The sequence below is a fragment of the Marmota monax genome, unplaced genomic scaffold (assembly GCF_021218885.2).
Source record: "Marmota monax isolate L192 unplaced genomic scaffold, Marmota_monax_Labrador192_F-V1.1 WCK01_AAM20220418_F8-fsc00167, whole genome shotgun sequence".
NCBI lineage: Eukaryota > Metazoa > Chordata > Mammalia > Rodentia > Sciuridae > Marmota > Marmota monax.
Genome location: NW_026694116.1, coordinates 1,966,511 through 1,982,901, shown reverse-complemented (window position 1 = coordinate 1,982,901; position 16,391 = coordinate 1,966,511). Strand labels below are relative to the sequence as shown.

General features: G+C 61.8%; 1 protein-coding gene across 1 annotated transcript; it reads right to left on the bottom strand.

The window, feature by feature from the left end:
- Positions 1-5,839: 5,839 nt before the first annotated feature.
- On the bottom strand, positions 5,840-11,026 carry Sohlh1 (spermatogenesis and oogenesis specific basic helix-loop-helix 1). Its single transcript, XM_046465643.1, has 8 exons — positions 10,903-11,026; positions 10,491-10,625; positions 9,941-10,088; positions 8,899-9,020; positions 8,575-8,651; positions 7,512-7,692; positions 6,942-7,012; positions 5,840-6,239 (listed from the first exon to the last, which is right to left on the bottom strand). The coding sequence occupies exons 1-8, from the start codon at positions 10,968-10,970 to the stop codon at positions 6,022-6,024; spliced, it is 1,020 nt and encodes a 339-aa protein (XP_046321599.1). The 5' UTR covers positions 10,971-11,026; the 3' UTR covers positions 5,840-6,021.
- Between the last annotated feature and the right edge of the window lie 5,365 nt (positions 11,027-16,391).

The following is a 16,391-nucleotide window of genomic DNA, read 5'->3' as shown; positions in this document are numbered from 1 at the left end:
GAGACAGTAAAAAGACAGTGATTACCAGGGGCTGAGGAGGAGGAGGAGGAGGAGGAAGGACGAGGTGGCACTTGAGGACTTCTAGGGCAGTGACAATGAGATACTTCCATGTTGGCACAAGCAACTGCACATCTGTCAACACCACGGAAGGTGCAGGACTGAGAGGGAACCCTCAGGAGGACTGTGGACCCCGGGTGACACCATGTGCTCACCATGACAAACACACCACTCTGGTGGGGACGCTGACAGAGCAGAGGGTAGGGGCACTACACACGGGAACCCGGCGCTCTGCACTCAGTCCTGCTATGGACCCAAGCCACTCTGATGAAATGTGCAAAATACACGCACATGCACACACCCACATGCACACACGCACATGCACACACCCACATGCACACATGCACACGCACGCACACAGTCTTCCTGTTTCTTCCTTGTCAGGACGCTGGCTGCACCTGGGAACCCCAGGTAAGGCCTGAGGTAAAGACAAGGTTGATCCACAGGGCCCCAGGGCTGGGGTGGGCTCTCTGGGCACGGTGACTTAGCCTAATGGTGGGGAATGGTGGGGACACTGGGTGAGAATCAGTGAGGAGGCCAAAGACCTGAACACAGAGGGCAGCCCCTGCTCCTAACAGCTACTCACAGGCCCCCGCAGGGGTGTCTGGGCAGCAGCGCACACGGCTGCCCTGTGAGAAACCGTGGCTCACCACATCCTCAGAGGGTCCTCGTCCCATGGGGCGGGGGTTTGTAGGTGTGGTGGGCTTCAGGACCTGAGGCTTCTCGGGAGCTGATGGTTCAAGGGCGTGACTTATTATGCTGACTTCCTGCTGAATGAGTACTGTGAGGGAAGAACAACAGTCAGATCCCATTCGCCAGACAACAAGCACGGCACCCTCAGCTGCCACAGACGAAATCCCAGCCGAGAGGCTGCGTCACGCCCCACCCACTGGAGCAGCTAACTGAAGACAGTCACCGGGCTTGCTTGCAAGGACACAGAACCAAAATGCATGTGTCGTCAGCCACAATGCAGAATGGCCTGGCCACCCTGCGGGGGAAAGAGACGAGACGTCCCGTGACTTGGCAGTACCATCCTAAACACTAAGTACGGGGGCAGCTGTACGTCTCCAAAGGACGCGCACAGGCAGCAAAACCAGAAGAACAGAGGTGAGCAGAGTCACAGGCCCGGAAGGTGGTCCCAGGAGCATCCCCAGAGGTACAAAGGAGTCCCCACAACTGCACATGGCCCACAAGCTGCCACAGAAGAGCCACCAGAACCAGCAGGACCACCAACCCTTTCTGCAAAATCAACAAAGATCAGCCGTTCTATAGACTGAGAATGACCACTGTCCACCTAGCAACCCCCCTTCTGCACATGTGGACACCCGAAGACAAAGGCCAGGTCTCAACTGTGTCTGCACACGCACCCTGGTGCTCCGGGCAGCAGCAGTCCCAAGAGCCACCATCACAAACAGAGGAGGGATGACCCACACGTCACACACACCACAGCTCTCAGCCTCAGCAGGAGGAGTTCCGACCCCTCCACAACACGGACGAAGCCTGGAGAGGTACATGGAGTCACAAAGGACAGACCCCGAAAAGCCATCTTGAAAGAAGCAGGGTGACTCCCGGGTGATGGTCACAGACATTGCAACCAGCCATACAGCGCCAGTCTAGAAGACTGTGCTCGGTGCTGTGCCATTCTACAGATCCCAAAGGCAGGCGAGCGGAGGTCAGGGCCAGGAACGCAATCCAGCAGTAAAAACACATCGATGGACACGGAGGCCTGGTGGTGGCCCGGGACACATCCAACTGGGCCACTCAGATGCTGATGGACTGGGGCCACGTCCTACACCTGCGTTGAGGGCCCTGGCAGAGTTAAAGTCCCTGGGCCTTTGTGTTGGCAGCCATGGTGCAAGTGGACACACCTGCAGGCTGAGAGCAGAAGCAGAGCTGTCCCCAGCACAGGGCCAGTTCAGGAAGCAGCCAGAGACTCCCGGGAGGTGACGTGACCCCTGAACTACTCCAACTGACACAGGCCAGTGAGGCCCATCCCATAGGCAGGGCGGGGAGCCAGCACTCCTGTCCCTGCCACAGGGCCGGGGGGGGCAGAATGAGGTCTAACCTGGAACATGGAGGGAGGGAGAGCCCCAGGGACGCACCTTGGGGGCCCCGGGGGGTGGCCTTCAGGCAGTCCTTAACTGCCACGACTTGCCAGGTGTTCCCACCCTGGCCCCAGCACCCACAGTCTCCACCTGGCAGTGGAAGGTGAAAGGGGGTGCCCGGCAGGTGGCCCAGGACATTAGTTCAGGGGTCACGTCACCTCCTGGAAGTCTCTGCCTGCCTCCTCCAAGGGCACACCAAGCACCCCTAGTTGCCCAAGCACCTTGGGTTCCTGGGATGAGGGCAAACGGGCCAATTTCCACAGCCCTGGGCACTGGCCTTAAGGCCCAGGCCAGGGCCTCACGAACGGCTGGCTTTGGTATGTAGCTGCTGCAGGCCAGCCTCGCTCTGGCACCTTGGCAGCTCCAAGGTGCAGGCTTCTGCCATCCTGGGTGAGCGATGGCCACTGAGCCTCAGGGGACTCCTTGAGATGGTGCCAAGGAGAGCTCATCGCTGTGCAGGCAGGGCCACCAGCACCTCCTCTCAGGCAGGCGTGTGCCAGGACACAGCCCAGAGAGCACCAGCACAGAGTGACCAGCTGAGCCCAGGGACACTTGGGGCAGCCACATCGCTGCCCATCTGCAGGGACCATGCTTCCCGTGGTGAGGGGAGCTGAGCCAGGGGCTGTGTGGCAGGGCAGAGTCGGGGGCAGCACAGGAGGACCATGGGTGGGGATACGGGCCCCCAACTTGCCACCTTTGAAGGCTTTGAAGAGGATCAACCTTTCACTGACCACTGACCCTGGGGTACCTGCAGCACCTAGTTTAACACCTGGGGCAACAGAAAGGGCCAACCAGCCAACTCCAACTCCGGGAAGTGACACTGTGGCCGTCACTGACCACAGGCGGCGTGGTCCCAGGCCTCTCCCTGCGGCTGTCCCACACTCCCCTCTTCCCTCCCCCTCAGTGCTGGGACTGGACCCGTGTGTGCTGCAACACCCCGCAGGATCCTGTGAAAACACCTGCTGTTGGACTGGGGGCCCACCCTTGATGCAGGAGGGTCTCATGATCCTCAACTAATGACACCTGCAAAGACCCTGTTTCCAAATAAAGTCATAATCTGAGGTTCCAGGAAGACGTGGATTCTGGGGGCCACTGCAGCAGGGAAAGGGAACACCCTGTGAGTCCACCAGTATGGCGGGAAGGGCCAGTCCTGGGTGTGGACTCTGCCTGCAGGAATCTGGCCACTCTGGGGTCCTGGCCAGCCCAAGGACCTCAGCACTCCTCCTGCACCCAACAGGCAGGGCCTCAGCCAAGGCCTGGCACCAGCCATTTGCACAGAATCCTGGGCCACCAGTGTCCAGGAACTCAACCCTGTAGCAGGTGGGGAAGGTGACAAAGAGGAAGCTGTACTCTTGCCACATCCTCAGGAGCAGGAGGGACAGAGACCCCTGAGCAGCCACCTCCAACAGAAGGTAATCAAGACCCCAAGGACCACCACACATGCCACGGGCCCCTGAGATGCTCTTCCAGAGACCTCAGGCCCCTGGCCTGGCTGGTGGACACGAGCATGGCAGAGCCTGCCCACAGACCTCCCCACCCCCAGCCCTGACATGCACATCTGCCAAGACCCTGCAGAGAGGCAGGGTCCATTCCGCCTGGGGCCTCCAGGACTCCCCTCCCACGCTGTCCAGCTCCTGCCCAGCTCCCCCACCTGGCCACTGGCAGGCAACGTCTCCACCAAACAGCTTTTGAGGCCTCACAGGGAGGGTGTTATCCTACCCCTGGTCTCTAAGCCACGTGGGGACCTGTGGCCTCTAGGAGTGTGCCGGGGGTGATGGTGACGGTGGCCAGGCTGGAGCAGGACTGAGAGGATTTCCTCCCCAAGCCTGGAGAGGGCAGGGCCGGCCTCTCCTCTGCCCCCACAGGGTGGGCCCTGTGTGGAGGAGCGGGTGTTCATGGAAAGCAGGGTGCCCAGGAGAACCTGGGCAGGAGCTAAGTGGGAGAGGCCACTGTCCTTCCATCAGAGTGGAGGCTGTGCCGTGTCACAGCCTGGAGCAGCTGCCCCCAGCTTTCTGAACCACGATGAATGAAGCCTCCAGGGCAAGGAGGCTGTCCTTGGTGCAGAGTCCCGGGAGGGGCGGGGGCAGGAGAGCTGCACAAGGCTGGGCACACTGTGGCTCCTTGTAGGAGACAGACCCCGCCAAGCTCTGTGAGGCCAGGCGGCCCTCCTCCTGCACCCTGGCTGGAGGCCACTTCAAGGCCCACCCCCTCATGTCCAGTTCCCCTGGGCTGCTGACTGTCACTACGCACAGAGGGGATCAAGCCCTGGAGCCCCCACACCCTCCTCCATGAAGGGACTAGGACTCTAAAGTCTGAGGCTCCTGCAGCTCCAAGTCCCCCTGGCCTCCCAGCCCCTAAGCAGGCCCTGCCCAGTCACTGCTTGAACCCCATGAGCCAGGCTGGACCCCAGCATCATTCTCAACAGTGGCTAGGAAAAGAGAGGAGACCTGCGGGCCTCCTGGAATGGAGTCTGTCCCTCACCTTCTGGGGAAGTCAGGGGCCAGGCCAGTGTCCTGCCTGTCCAAGCCCTAGGGCACCCGTCAGGTCTGTGCACAAGCCTGAGTCCTTCCTCACAGGGCTACAGGTGAGGCCGGCCTCAGGTGGGCCTCTCAGGCCCGGCTCTGGCACCTCAGCTTGGCCAGAGCCAAAGCTTCCTGTGGCCACCAGTGGGGGGTCTGACTTAGAAGCCCAGAGGGTGCCCAGAGGCCTCGTCGTGGAGCTCTGAGGATCTGCATGTTTCTGGGATGCAGCAGCCGGGACCCCTGACCACCAGTGTACCTCTGCGCCAGGCTCTTGTCATGATCCTCAGACCAGGAGGGGACAAGAGGGTCAGGAGGATGCTGGTCCACAGGTGAGAGCCACACCTCTGGTGTCCACCTGGACCCAGCCCCTGCCAAAGGACCCCAGCGGGCACACAGATGGGCTCCTGGACAGCCCTGCCCTGCTCCAGGATGAGGGGCTCATCCTCCTACACCTAGGGTTTGTGACGACCTTGCTCCACGCAGCCAGCAAGCACCTCCCTCCCACACCAGCAGCTCCAGGCCTCGTCAGAGTGACTCAGAGAATGAACGGAACCTTCCGCCGGCTGCGGGGGCAAGGAACCTGGGAGGCTGAGCCTACACTCAGAGCTCTATCTTCTTGGAGAGCTGAGACTGCTCTGGCCCCCGGAATTCATTTGTGGGGGTGGGGTCACAGGACCTGGGGCCTTGAGTCCAGATGGAGACAGAAGGGCAAGCCTGCTGTCCCCCCGGAGGGAGGCAGGACAAGACCATGGGGCTTGCTTCCCCTGCGGGCAGGAACTGAGTCCCTCCACAGATGTGGGGGGCAGGTGGCCTTGGCCCAGGGTCCCCAACAACCTCATTGTGGCAAAGGTAGCCATGGCAATGGCAAGAATTTAGCCAGCCCTTCCCTTGGGCACCCTGGGCTGGGAGAGGGACACAAGGGTCATCCTGAAAGGACCCCACACAGTCCAAACACCCGGCCCACAGCTCTGAGGGACGCTGAAGAGGACAGCAGCCCTCAGACCACTCTCCCTGGGAGCAGGACCCAGAGCTGCAGCCACCCCCACCCAGCCTGGGTTACTTAGGGACGTCACCATGTGGGGCAACTGCCTGCGCTCTGAATGGAGGTGGCGCATCTGCCTGATGAATCGGATTCATTACACAAAAGCCACAGGGTTTGTTCTCCTCCAGGAAAATCGCTTTCCCTTTTTAATATCCAGCCTCCGGGCGCACAGCCCTGCCAGGCTCGCTCAGATTAGGGCACAGCTGCAACCCAGCCCAAAATAAGGCACCCGCACATGAGGGACACACAGGCTGCCCAGGCTCTGGGCCTTGCCGTCCTGCCCCTCCGGCAGTGGCTAGCAGCCAAGGAAATCAGGGAAGATGCCGTCCACCTCCTCCCGCAGTTCAAGGCCCCAGCTGCCCAAGTCAGAGCCCCACAGCTCCAGGGGGCCATCCTGGAGCTCCGGGGAGCCAGGCTCAGGGTTGCCCAGGAAGGCTGGCTCTGCCCGCTGTGCTGGGCTGCTCTGGGCTAGGGCCCAGGGTGGAACAGTGCTTCCTCTTCCCTCCAGGGACCCTGGGAGCAAAAGGCACATCAGCAGAGGAGGAGGGTGCCCTGGACACTGGGGCAGGCGGGCAGGGTCAGGGCACACAGTGGGGCTCCCTCCGCCACCCTCTGTTCCTCTGGGAGGGTAAGCCCTGCCTCCCCGTGGTTCCCAGTCCTCCAATGCAGAGACCCTGCTCCCAGCCAGATCGTGAGGGTATCCCAGCTCTAGGACCTAAAGGGAAGACCGACACCCAACACGTGACACGTCCAGACACCTCCAGGGGCCTCTGTGACGATGTGGGGTTGAGAGAAGGCCCAGGACCCCACACAGCCCACTCCACAGGTCAGATGTCCACACAGGTCTCAGGCTCACAGGCATGCTCCTCACACACACGCCCACATACTCTTGCTCACAGTGGTCACATGCAAGCTCACAGGCACGTGCGTTCTCACTCGCATGTATGTTCACACTCAAGTGTGCTCGTTCTTACACATCGTCACATGTGCATGCACACACACGCTCACACACATGCTTTACCTCTGACTCTCCCTGCCTGTCGCCCTGACAACCACCAGCCAGAGGGAGGTGGAGACCCAGACACACTCTGGAAACTGCACTGTGCACAGCCAGCTGGTCCCGGGCACGACCACCCTAGCTCCATGGAAAGGGCTGAGGCCCCAATGCCCGGGCTGGCGTGGGCGAAGGCAACCTGGACCACGGCCCCCACTCACCCAGCCACCAGTCAGGACTGGCCGTCAGCAGGAAGGACGTCCCATCCTCCACACTGGATCCTGACACAGACCTAAAAGTGAAAAACCCCCAAGAGATCACCGATGGACCTAGGCCCAAGAAGCCACTTCATATCCAAAGGGGCTCCAGCCCCCACGGGAGCACGTGCAGAAACCACCCACTGCTGCACCAAGGGGTGCAGGCGGAGCCCAAGCCCAGGCCTGTCCCCAGCACCCCTGCTGGTTCCTCCCCAGTGCAGCCTTGCTCCCTCCCACGCCCAGCTGGTGTGCGCTCCCAAAACACAAACTCATTTGCCGTCAGCCAAAACAAGAGACAATTAGAAGACAAAGTGTTTTCAGAAACACACATTAGAAAGCCACACGGCCAGGCAGCTGGTCCCGGCCTGACCGCCTGAGCCCCCCTCGTAGACCTGCTGGGCACCAGAGTGGAAGCTTCCAGGTGAGGGGAAAGGCCCAGGGTGCGGCTGGAGGGTGGCCTGCGGTAGCCGGCACGGTAAGCATGCTCACGTGCACACTCCCCACACACGCACATGCACGCCCATGGGCACCCACCTGGCATCTGCCACAGGTGTCAGGGCTGCCTCCTCAGCCAGCCCACCTGGGGATGTGGGGACTCTGGCTGGGGGCCCGGCCTGGCCCAGACCATCAGGAGCCTCCGGGCTCACCTTGGGGGAGCTCGGCCACTGTGAGAAGGGCGGCCAGCATGGGGGCCGGGGCACCAGGCTGAAGGGCTCTGAGGAGGGGGGACACAGTCAGCAGGTCACCTGTCTGCTGCCCCCATGCCCTCTTGATTCTGACCAAGTCCAGCCCCACAACAAGGACACATGGAAGGGGCCCCAGAAGTGGACTACAGACAGGTGACCAGGCAGAGGGCTGCCCAGAGGCAGGGGCCTAATACCTGGGAAGCAGGATCCCTTCCACTGAGCCCCTGTGGCCTGCCACAGGACCGCTGCAGCTGGCCACGCCAGCTCTGCCCACAGCAAGCCCCACCCACGGCAGCGGTACATCTGTGGAGTCACGAGGTATCACCCGGCAGCAGAACCATTTCCAGAAGTGGCAAAGACACCTGAGAGGTGACGAACAGCCAGGAGGGCTAGTGCCGTCAGGGTCAGGGTCATCACAGGTGCCCCTCAGGGTGACCCCAAAGCCACCTGACAGAGCTTGGCTATAGTAGCCTCAAGGAAGGAAGGTGGCTGGAAGGCTGCAGGCCTGAGGTGGGTCCCCACAAGAGCACCCCTGCAGCAGAGGCAGAGGGTGGGCATAGCAGTGGCCAATCTAGCCACAAGACCACCACGGACAGCCAGGGGACGCCAAGAACAGCCAACAGTGGCTGCTAGAACTAGACATGGAATAGGTCAGCTGGGTGCCCAAGATGGGCCGAGGGCCTTGGTGCACCCCCATGGCCCCTGGAGGAAGACAGGAGGAAGTGGGGCGTGTCCTTGGGGAGTGGAGGTGGTTAGGACCAGGGCAGGGAGTATAGGGCTACCTGAAAAGAAAACCATCAACACGAGTCCCCGCACACAGACAGTGTGAAAACTGGACCTGCACCCAGGAAAAGCGCCCCCCACTCTTAGGGCTGGAGGTCTCCTGACTTGCCCTGGACGTGGTCACTTACCTGGGAGGGAGGGTGGCCCGTCCAGCACCTCAGTCTTGTCCACAGCCAGGGTCACACAGCTCAGGGGGTCCTGCTGCCTGGACAGTGTACAGAGGGGGGTGGGGAATGCTGAGCCAAGTACTGAGCACCCCTCCCCCACACCAGTCCAGTCCCCCACATTTGCTAAACATGACACCTTTGGAAACACTAGATCCTAACCAAGTGACAGTGATGCCACTGGTATGAGTCGGGGCCTAAGCAAGTTTCTAGTTCTCGAGACCACAGGTGACTCTGCTGTCCCTGGACATCCCCTAGCCCTAAGGATGGGCCCCAGGGGACACTAACGGAATCACAGTGGATGCTGCCGTCCCAGGGTCAGGCCCACCGGCTGGAATCTGGCTCGCCAAGGTCAACTGCAGAACTTCCTCGCTCCACCTGTGCCAAGCCTCCCTGGAGGAAGCAGGAACCTGGAATTCAAACACACACACACACACACACGGGCCAGGTGTGGTGGTACCCTGCTGGCAGGCTGAGGCAGGAGGAGCACAGGCTCAAAGCCAGCCTGGGCACCTCAGTGAGACCCTGTCACAATTTTTTTTTTTTTGTGGTTGTAGCTGGATACAAGTCCAACTTTTATTTTTATGTGATGCTGAGAACCCAGGGCCTCACACATGCTACGTGAGCGCTCTACAGCTGAGCCCCAGCCCCAGCCCTCAATTTTGATTTTAATTAAAAAACCAACGAAGTTAGCGCTCAAGATGTGGTCAGTGTTGGAGCACTTGCCTGCATGCACAGTCACTGCGTTTGATCCCCAATACCTCGAAGAGTTAATTCAACAAAACACCAATCACAAGGTCACCTGGGAGGCTGTCAGGGCTCTGGTCACAGCAGCTGTCCCACAGGTGACCAGCAAGCCAGAGCTTCACATAGAGCTCACCCTGCACTCAGGACAAGGCTGCAGGCACAGGGTGACACCCAGGCCTCGCCTTATCCCCATCTGGCGCCCTGTCCCCACACATGTGGACACCCCCCTCACTGTAGGGGCTATGGAGACTTGGTGAAGCCCTCACGGCTCACAGGCCCATGCCTTCTCTCAGGCAAAGCTGCAGGGAAAGGGTCTATGTGGTGCTCCACCAGGGCAGCATGAGGACACCCTGATTCTCCCCCGTACTGGCATCAAGCATGGGGCGACTGATCACTCAGCAGGACTGGGGAAGCAGGTCTCCTCCCAGGGGAAGAATAGCAACAGGAACAGTTTGAACAAAGTGCCCTGCAGAAGCCGCAGCCAGCCCAGGCTGTGGAGGGAGGCATGAAGCTGGAGGGGACACTGCCCCTGAGCGACGCTGGGCCATCCTTGCCAGACCAGGTCCACACACCCACAACTCACAGCATGCTGCTCCCAACCAGGAATCAGGGTGTGGGTGAGCCGAAGAAACTGCACAGCCATCTCCAGGACGGAGGCCATGTCCTCCCGCCGGCCATCGAACTGGGGCAGCAGGGCCCGTAGGCGCTCACAGCTCACAGAGATCCGCCTCCTGTGCCCAGAACATTTCAACAAATGTCCACAAACCCATCCAGCCTCCACCAGAAGGGGCAGCAGCTGCTGGAACCCCAAGGACCTCTCCCAGGGAACCAGCAGAGGCCAAGGCCACTAATTAACTCTCCAGCTGTCTGAGCTGAGGGTTTCCAGGGGTCAGCCTGGCCATCCCAGAAGGACCAGGGTGTGGACAGCGGTGAGACAGTGTACAGGTCTAAAGGATCCCAAACGTACAACCTCCAGATGCCTGGGCTTCAGGCCACAGGGTGCTGCTGGACCCCCCCACGTGGATTTACCTTGGTCAGGTGGCCCTGGCTGCCTGAGGCCAGGAGGCAGTCACAGCCCCCACCCCCTAAAACAGGCGGGGCCAGGAGGGCTCCTCCGCAAACTGGCCACTCACCTGCGCTCCCTCTCACTGAGCACGTTCCTAGGGAGACTGGAGCTGAGGCCCTCGGTCACGACAGGATCCTTGACCCGGGCAGGTACCTGGGTTGGGTCCTGGAAGCTGACCAGGGTCCCGGACAAGGAAGAGCCGCTACAGAGAAGAAGCCAGGACCCCCCAGGTTGTGAACCCCAGAAAAGACCATCAGGAGCCCCAGAAGTAGTAACAGGTGTCTACAGGGGGTGGCTGGGGAAAAGCGGAGCACAAGCCAGGGTCACAGTCGGCCCTAGTCGGCACGGGACCCTCCCCCGCCTCCCCCAGGAGCAGGGTGGGGCCTCTGCCACAGGTGCTCCAGGTAGGGTGAAGATGGTAGTCCCTTGGCAGAGGCCTCGGGACCTGACACCCTCACACCCCTCTCGCAATTCTTTACCTGCAACCCCCAAAGCCAGGGACTCTGGGGACCCCAGCCCGGAGCTCAGGGCCACCGCGAGACGCCATGGGAACCAGGTGTGGTGGCGGGAGAAACAAACAGGACCCGGGCAGCGACCCCACGCTCAGCCCGCGGCCCCGCCCCCTCCCGGACGCCCGCCCTGCCCTGCCCACGTGCTCCGCACGCCGCGAACACCTGGCCCCCGCCCCCGCGGCCCCGCCCCGCCCTGCGCGCCCTGCCCTGCCCACGTGCTCCGCACGCCGCGAACACCTGGCCCCGGCCCCCGCGGCCCCGCCCCGCCCTGCGCGCCCCGCCCCCGGCCCGCGCGGCCACCTACGGGAAAGTTCCCCCAGGCAGAGGTTGCCGGGAAGTGGCGGGCGGCTCCACCCTCCCCAGGCCCCCGCGGGACGCCCAGGGAAAGGCCAGCGCTCGCCTCGCGGAGGGTGCGCTCGGTTGCCGCTGGGGCTGGGTCCCTGCCGCCCTTGGATGCCCCGGGTTTCGGGGCGCGCCCTGTCTTCGGGGAACTCAGCCCAGCTGGGAGCTGAGGCTGGCCTGCGAACTGTGTGGCAGGACGAGCCGAGCCCCTCTCTTCCCGAGGCGCGCCGTCCCCTGCACCTTTTTCTCTGCACCACCACCACCCCCCCCACCCCGCCGAGCACCAAAGCCTGGCGGCGCCTGCCAGCCCTCCCCGGGTCACGCCACAGCCCACGTGTCCGGCCCAGCTCGCGGGCACTTAGCGTCCTTAGGGCCTCCTGCGTCCCCTGCCCCGCCAGGTGCCCTCCAACTGCCTGGTCTGCTCCACCCGACCCCAGTCGACAGCAGGCCTCGGGGTGTGCGGTGGGAGCTGCAGATCCTCACCAGCACTCCACTGGCCTCTGCTCGCGTCGCTGCTGATCCCGAGGAGCCGCCCGGGCCGGGCTTGCTCCATGAAGTTCTATGGTGAATGGCGGGAGGAAGTGGGAAAGGAGCCTTCCTCTTTCCACTGAGGCCCCCTGCGGTTAGCGGCCGCGAAGCACTGCATTTTTGTTAGATTTTCCTGGACTTGCTGGGAACAGTTCCTGAAGGAAGTCACTGGGCCAGGGGACACAGCGCCTCTCCAGGTGCACTGAAGTGGGGTGTCCCCTGGGATGCTGGGCCTGAGACTGGCCAGAGCTCCTGCCCCTGCCTCCAGTGGGGCTGAGATTGGGGTTCCACGTGGAGCTTTGGGTGCTGGGACCTGGGTAGGCCAGAGATGGAGAAAGCGTTCCTTGGGTGTGGAGGGTACGGCCCACAGTCGGGGGCCCTCTTCATCCTTGCCCCAGGCAGTGGGGGTGATAACATGGTCAGGCCACCTAGGAAAGGAGGGGCAGAGGCCAAAGGGGCCACATCTTGGGACTGAGGGAGGGTGTCAGGCAGGGGACTGATGGGTGGAACATGAGGAGGGGGCCTGAGGCTGGATCAGTTCCTGTTTCCACCCGAGGCTTAGGGCCAGGCCAGCCCTCAGGATTGAGGGGACAGCCCCAGGATTCACCAGACAGCTTGTGTTTTTTAAGAGGGTGTGAAACGGAGCCAGAAATGCTTGGATGTATTCACTTCTGCCAGCCCGTGTGGGGCCTTGGCATTCCCGTGGGAGGAGAGGAGTTGGCAGCTCCTGGCCTTGGAGGATACGCAGTGCCCCAGGGAAAGTGCCCGGATACAGCCAGCAGAGCAGACAAGAAGGCACCGGGTGCTGGGTCACAGTGGGTGGGGACTGCCAACCTGGCTGCCCTTTGGAGGAAGGGGCTGAAGGCAGGGTCTTGGACCTGGGCACAGTACCTTCCTGCTCCTGGCTGGGAAGTGGGGTGCAAGCTGGCCTTCTGGGGCCTGGCTCCTCCCTGGCACATTGGGGCCAAGTTTTGTTTTCCCCAAAGCCCTTAGAAATGTCACCATTCCTATCAGGGTCTCCCATGGCTGACTCCTTGTGTAATCATCTCTGATTGGCCAGAGCAGCACCTCCCTGCAGGGGTCTTGTTGAATAGTGATAGGCAAGATGCCCCCTGAGTGACCATCTCTGAGTTCCCCAAGCTGCTGGGACCTTCAAGAGGGACATTCAGCCACTGGTCAGTGAGGGTCCTGCTGGGAACAGTGCCAGCCAGGGGAGCAGTATCCACCTCTCAGGACCAAGATGGGAAAGCCCCCATGATGCAGGAATGCTGGTGACCTGGGGAGGGACATGGGCTGCACCCATGGGGACTGCAGAACATCCCAGACTTCTGCTGAGTGCCCCAGCCCTTGCCCACAGAGTTCCTGAGCTCAGCCTGCTGTGTCCTGCAGGCAGAGAAGGGACCTCAGTAGAGATGGCCGTTGGGGACCATCTCACGGTGCACCCTCCCAATTGTCCCTGGCCCAGCTCTGCCCTGGGGATCCCCTCATACTGACCATGGCCCCCAGTGGGTATCCCCAGCCTGGGGAAAAACTGGGGAATTGATGTTGGCTCAGCCCTACACCCCTGATTCCCCAGGCCCCCTTTATTCTCTCTCCATCTCTGTATCTCTTTCTTAGTCTCTCTTCCACCCTCTTCCTCTTATTGCAGCTGCCCTGCTTTAGAGAAGGTTCTGGATGGCACTGGACAACAAAGAGTCAAAGAACTCAAAGTTCCCCAACCTGAGCCAGGCTGTCCGGGTGTCCCCCCAACACACACAAACACACTTACTACCTGTGTGAAAGGTGTTCTGTATGTGCCCACGTGGCTGAAAGAGCAGGACAAGGGACAGATAGGCAGTCACTGCTACCTAGGGTCTAGATGGCCCCCAGTCCCAGCCCAGTGGGTTCCTAGCAGTGGACAGTGTGGGGCCAGCAAGGGTCTTGGTGCAGGCTGCTACAAGAGTGGACAAGGCCTGGCAGGGGTCAGGGCAGGTGCTGCTCCACTTGCACTGAGGGAGAGGGCAGGACGCTGTGGCGCAAACACTTGTGGGTAGCTTGGACACTTTAAACGCGGAAGGAAGACCAGAGTGCCCCTGCTGGATGGGGCCGCTCCCACGATGGAACCCCCAGCGCGCTTGTGTCTTTGTAGCCATTAGTGAGCCCCTTCCTAGTTTCGGGCTGCCAAGGCGCGCGTCCCCCGCAAGAGTGCAGATAGACAACCTGTGACGCTGCAGCGGTCACAGCGCGGCCGGCAGGGGGCGCGCACAGCCAGGCGCCTGAACCTGGAACCTGCGGTTTTTCCCTCAATCTGAGAGAAGAAAATGTTAAGTGTTCTGGGGCCAAGAGCGCCAAGAGGCGGAGGGGGCTGCTGACTCGCTTCTGCCTCGGCGCTCCAAGCGCCAGGCCTGCTGCTCCCGGGAGGGGCGCACAGCCTGGGGGCGGCTCCTGGGGGACTAGGGGCTATGCCAACAGGACCTTCGAGTTCCACGAGGACGGCCAATGAGACCCCAGGTAGGAGCTGGACCCTCCCCCACCCCCACGCCCAGGCAGATCCCAGTCTGGGCTAATACCATCCTTGTGAGAATCCGGGCCCCGTGTCCAAGGTCTTCATCCCCAGGACCCAAGCTGCCTTGGGGACAGGGATGCCCCTCCAGCAGAGCCTGGCAGGTGTCCTTGCATGTCCTAGTGTGTCTGTCCATGCGGGACAGCAGTGTGGGTGGAGGATCCCAGGAGGGCAGAGCCACCCAGGTCCTGCTTGGCCCTAGCGGTCAGCCCCCGAGCACAGGTACTGCTACCCCTCACCCTGTGCCAGGAGCCAGACTCCAGGACCCTGGACATAGCCTGTCCACTCTCCTGCAAGAACCCTTCCCCAGACGGGCCCTTACCTCCGGTGTGGCTAGTCTCAGCTGTTCTGAGACAGGAGGCATGTTTCCTCAGGGAACCCTTCCCCTGTGTGGAACAGGAGCGCTGGAGCAGATGGGCACAGGGTCCTTGTGGTGTGGGGCCAGGCTCATGGGGCAGGTTCCTAGCTGGAGCCACCCTGAAGGGACACACCAGGAGGTGCAGGGAGGGACAATTTGGGACCCGGATCACATGTCTAAGAGTGAGTGCCATGGACAGTGACCTTGGGAAGTGGGTGTAGCCTGGACCTCCCATGGCCACTTTGGGGGTTCAGCCGGGTGATGTCTTTCCAGCACAGTAAGTGACCCCAGGAGTCTCTTTGATCATTCCGTCACCCCTCCCAGTCTGGGCATCCTCTGCCATCTCCCTCTATGGCCTGGGTGTCACCCTCCCTGGCTATTCTTTCCAGGTTCATTACCTGTGCCATCTGCCTGCTGCAGACCAGGCCAGAGCACCCTGTCCCCAGGGTCTGAGTTTCAGCTCCCGACCTGGTGGCATCTTCTGCCTAGAACAGTCTACCCACTGGGCTGTCAGCTTCCAGGTTGCAGAAGTCTCCACCCAAGTCTCCACTGGGGGCTGCCCCTCCTCCCTGCTTGTCTGAGTTGGTCTCTGTTCCTGCAGAGTACACCATCACTCTGCAGATGGCATTGCTGCTAGGGCTGGGGGCAGGGGTATCGGGCACACTGGGTGAAGACCCTGCGGGAAAAGGACAGCCTGGCATGGAGAGCTGAGCCCTGGATGAGGCCCAGGTTGGCAGCTCAGAGAGGTGATCCTCAGCACGGAAAGTGAGGAACTCTTGGCAGAACTTCCAAGCAAGAGAGGGGGCTCCTCCTGGGCAGGGACCTCCTGGTACAGGACCTCCTGGTGAGGTGGGGGTGCGGCATGGTCAGAATCTGGACCTGGAGTCCAGCGGCCCTGATGCCTGGCTCTTCTCCCTCCAGAGTCTTGGGTAACACGAGCGTCATGCTAGGCCACTAGTGTGTGCGCCACAGTGCTCACACCCCAACCCCATCCCAGGGGTCCCCCCAGGCCCCCAGGCTGCCTGACTGAGCAGTGGGGATCTAGAGAGGAGCTGTCAGCCTTCCAGGTTGCAGAAGTCTCCACCCAAGCCCCCCCGACCCCTCCTACTCCCATGCCTCCCCACCCCAAAGCCCCTGCTGTGAGGCCAGGGGCCAGGGTACCGCTTCCTCTGCCATCATTCTTGAGTCTGGTTGCTCCTGCCCTGGAGGTGACAGCTGCTGGAGCTAGGCTGTCCCAGAGTCAGGAGTCCCTTCCCCACCCCCTAATGCACTTCCCATCAGAGACCCCAGCCACTAGCCTCCCTGGAACTACTAGTTCCCAATGGCCCTGCTCCCATAGGTCACGGGACCCTAGCCTGGGCCCAGATGGCCAGGACACAGAGCTCAACCCTGGCGCTCTGCCAGGGTACATGCCTGGCCAGCCCTCCAGGCCCGTATTAGGGAGCCCTGCAGGGCAACAGAACACAGCCCAGGCCCCTTGGGAGAGGCTTGAGGCCTTGATGCAGCCCAGCCCAAGCCAGCAGGATGGACAGGGGTGGAAGGAGCTCCGGGCTCTGCCCCGGGCCTGGATTTCCACGGCAGCTCAGGAGGACAGAGGTGAGTTAGCAGAGGCAACAGGGCCTGGGGATTCTGCCACCAGCCAAGGGTGCTGCTCTGCACACACTGGTCTCAGCCACCCACCACACC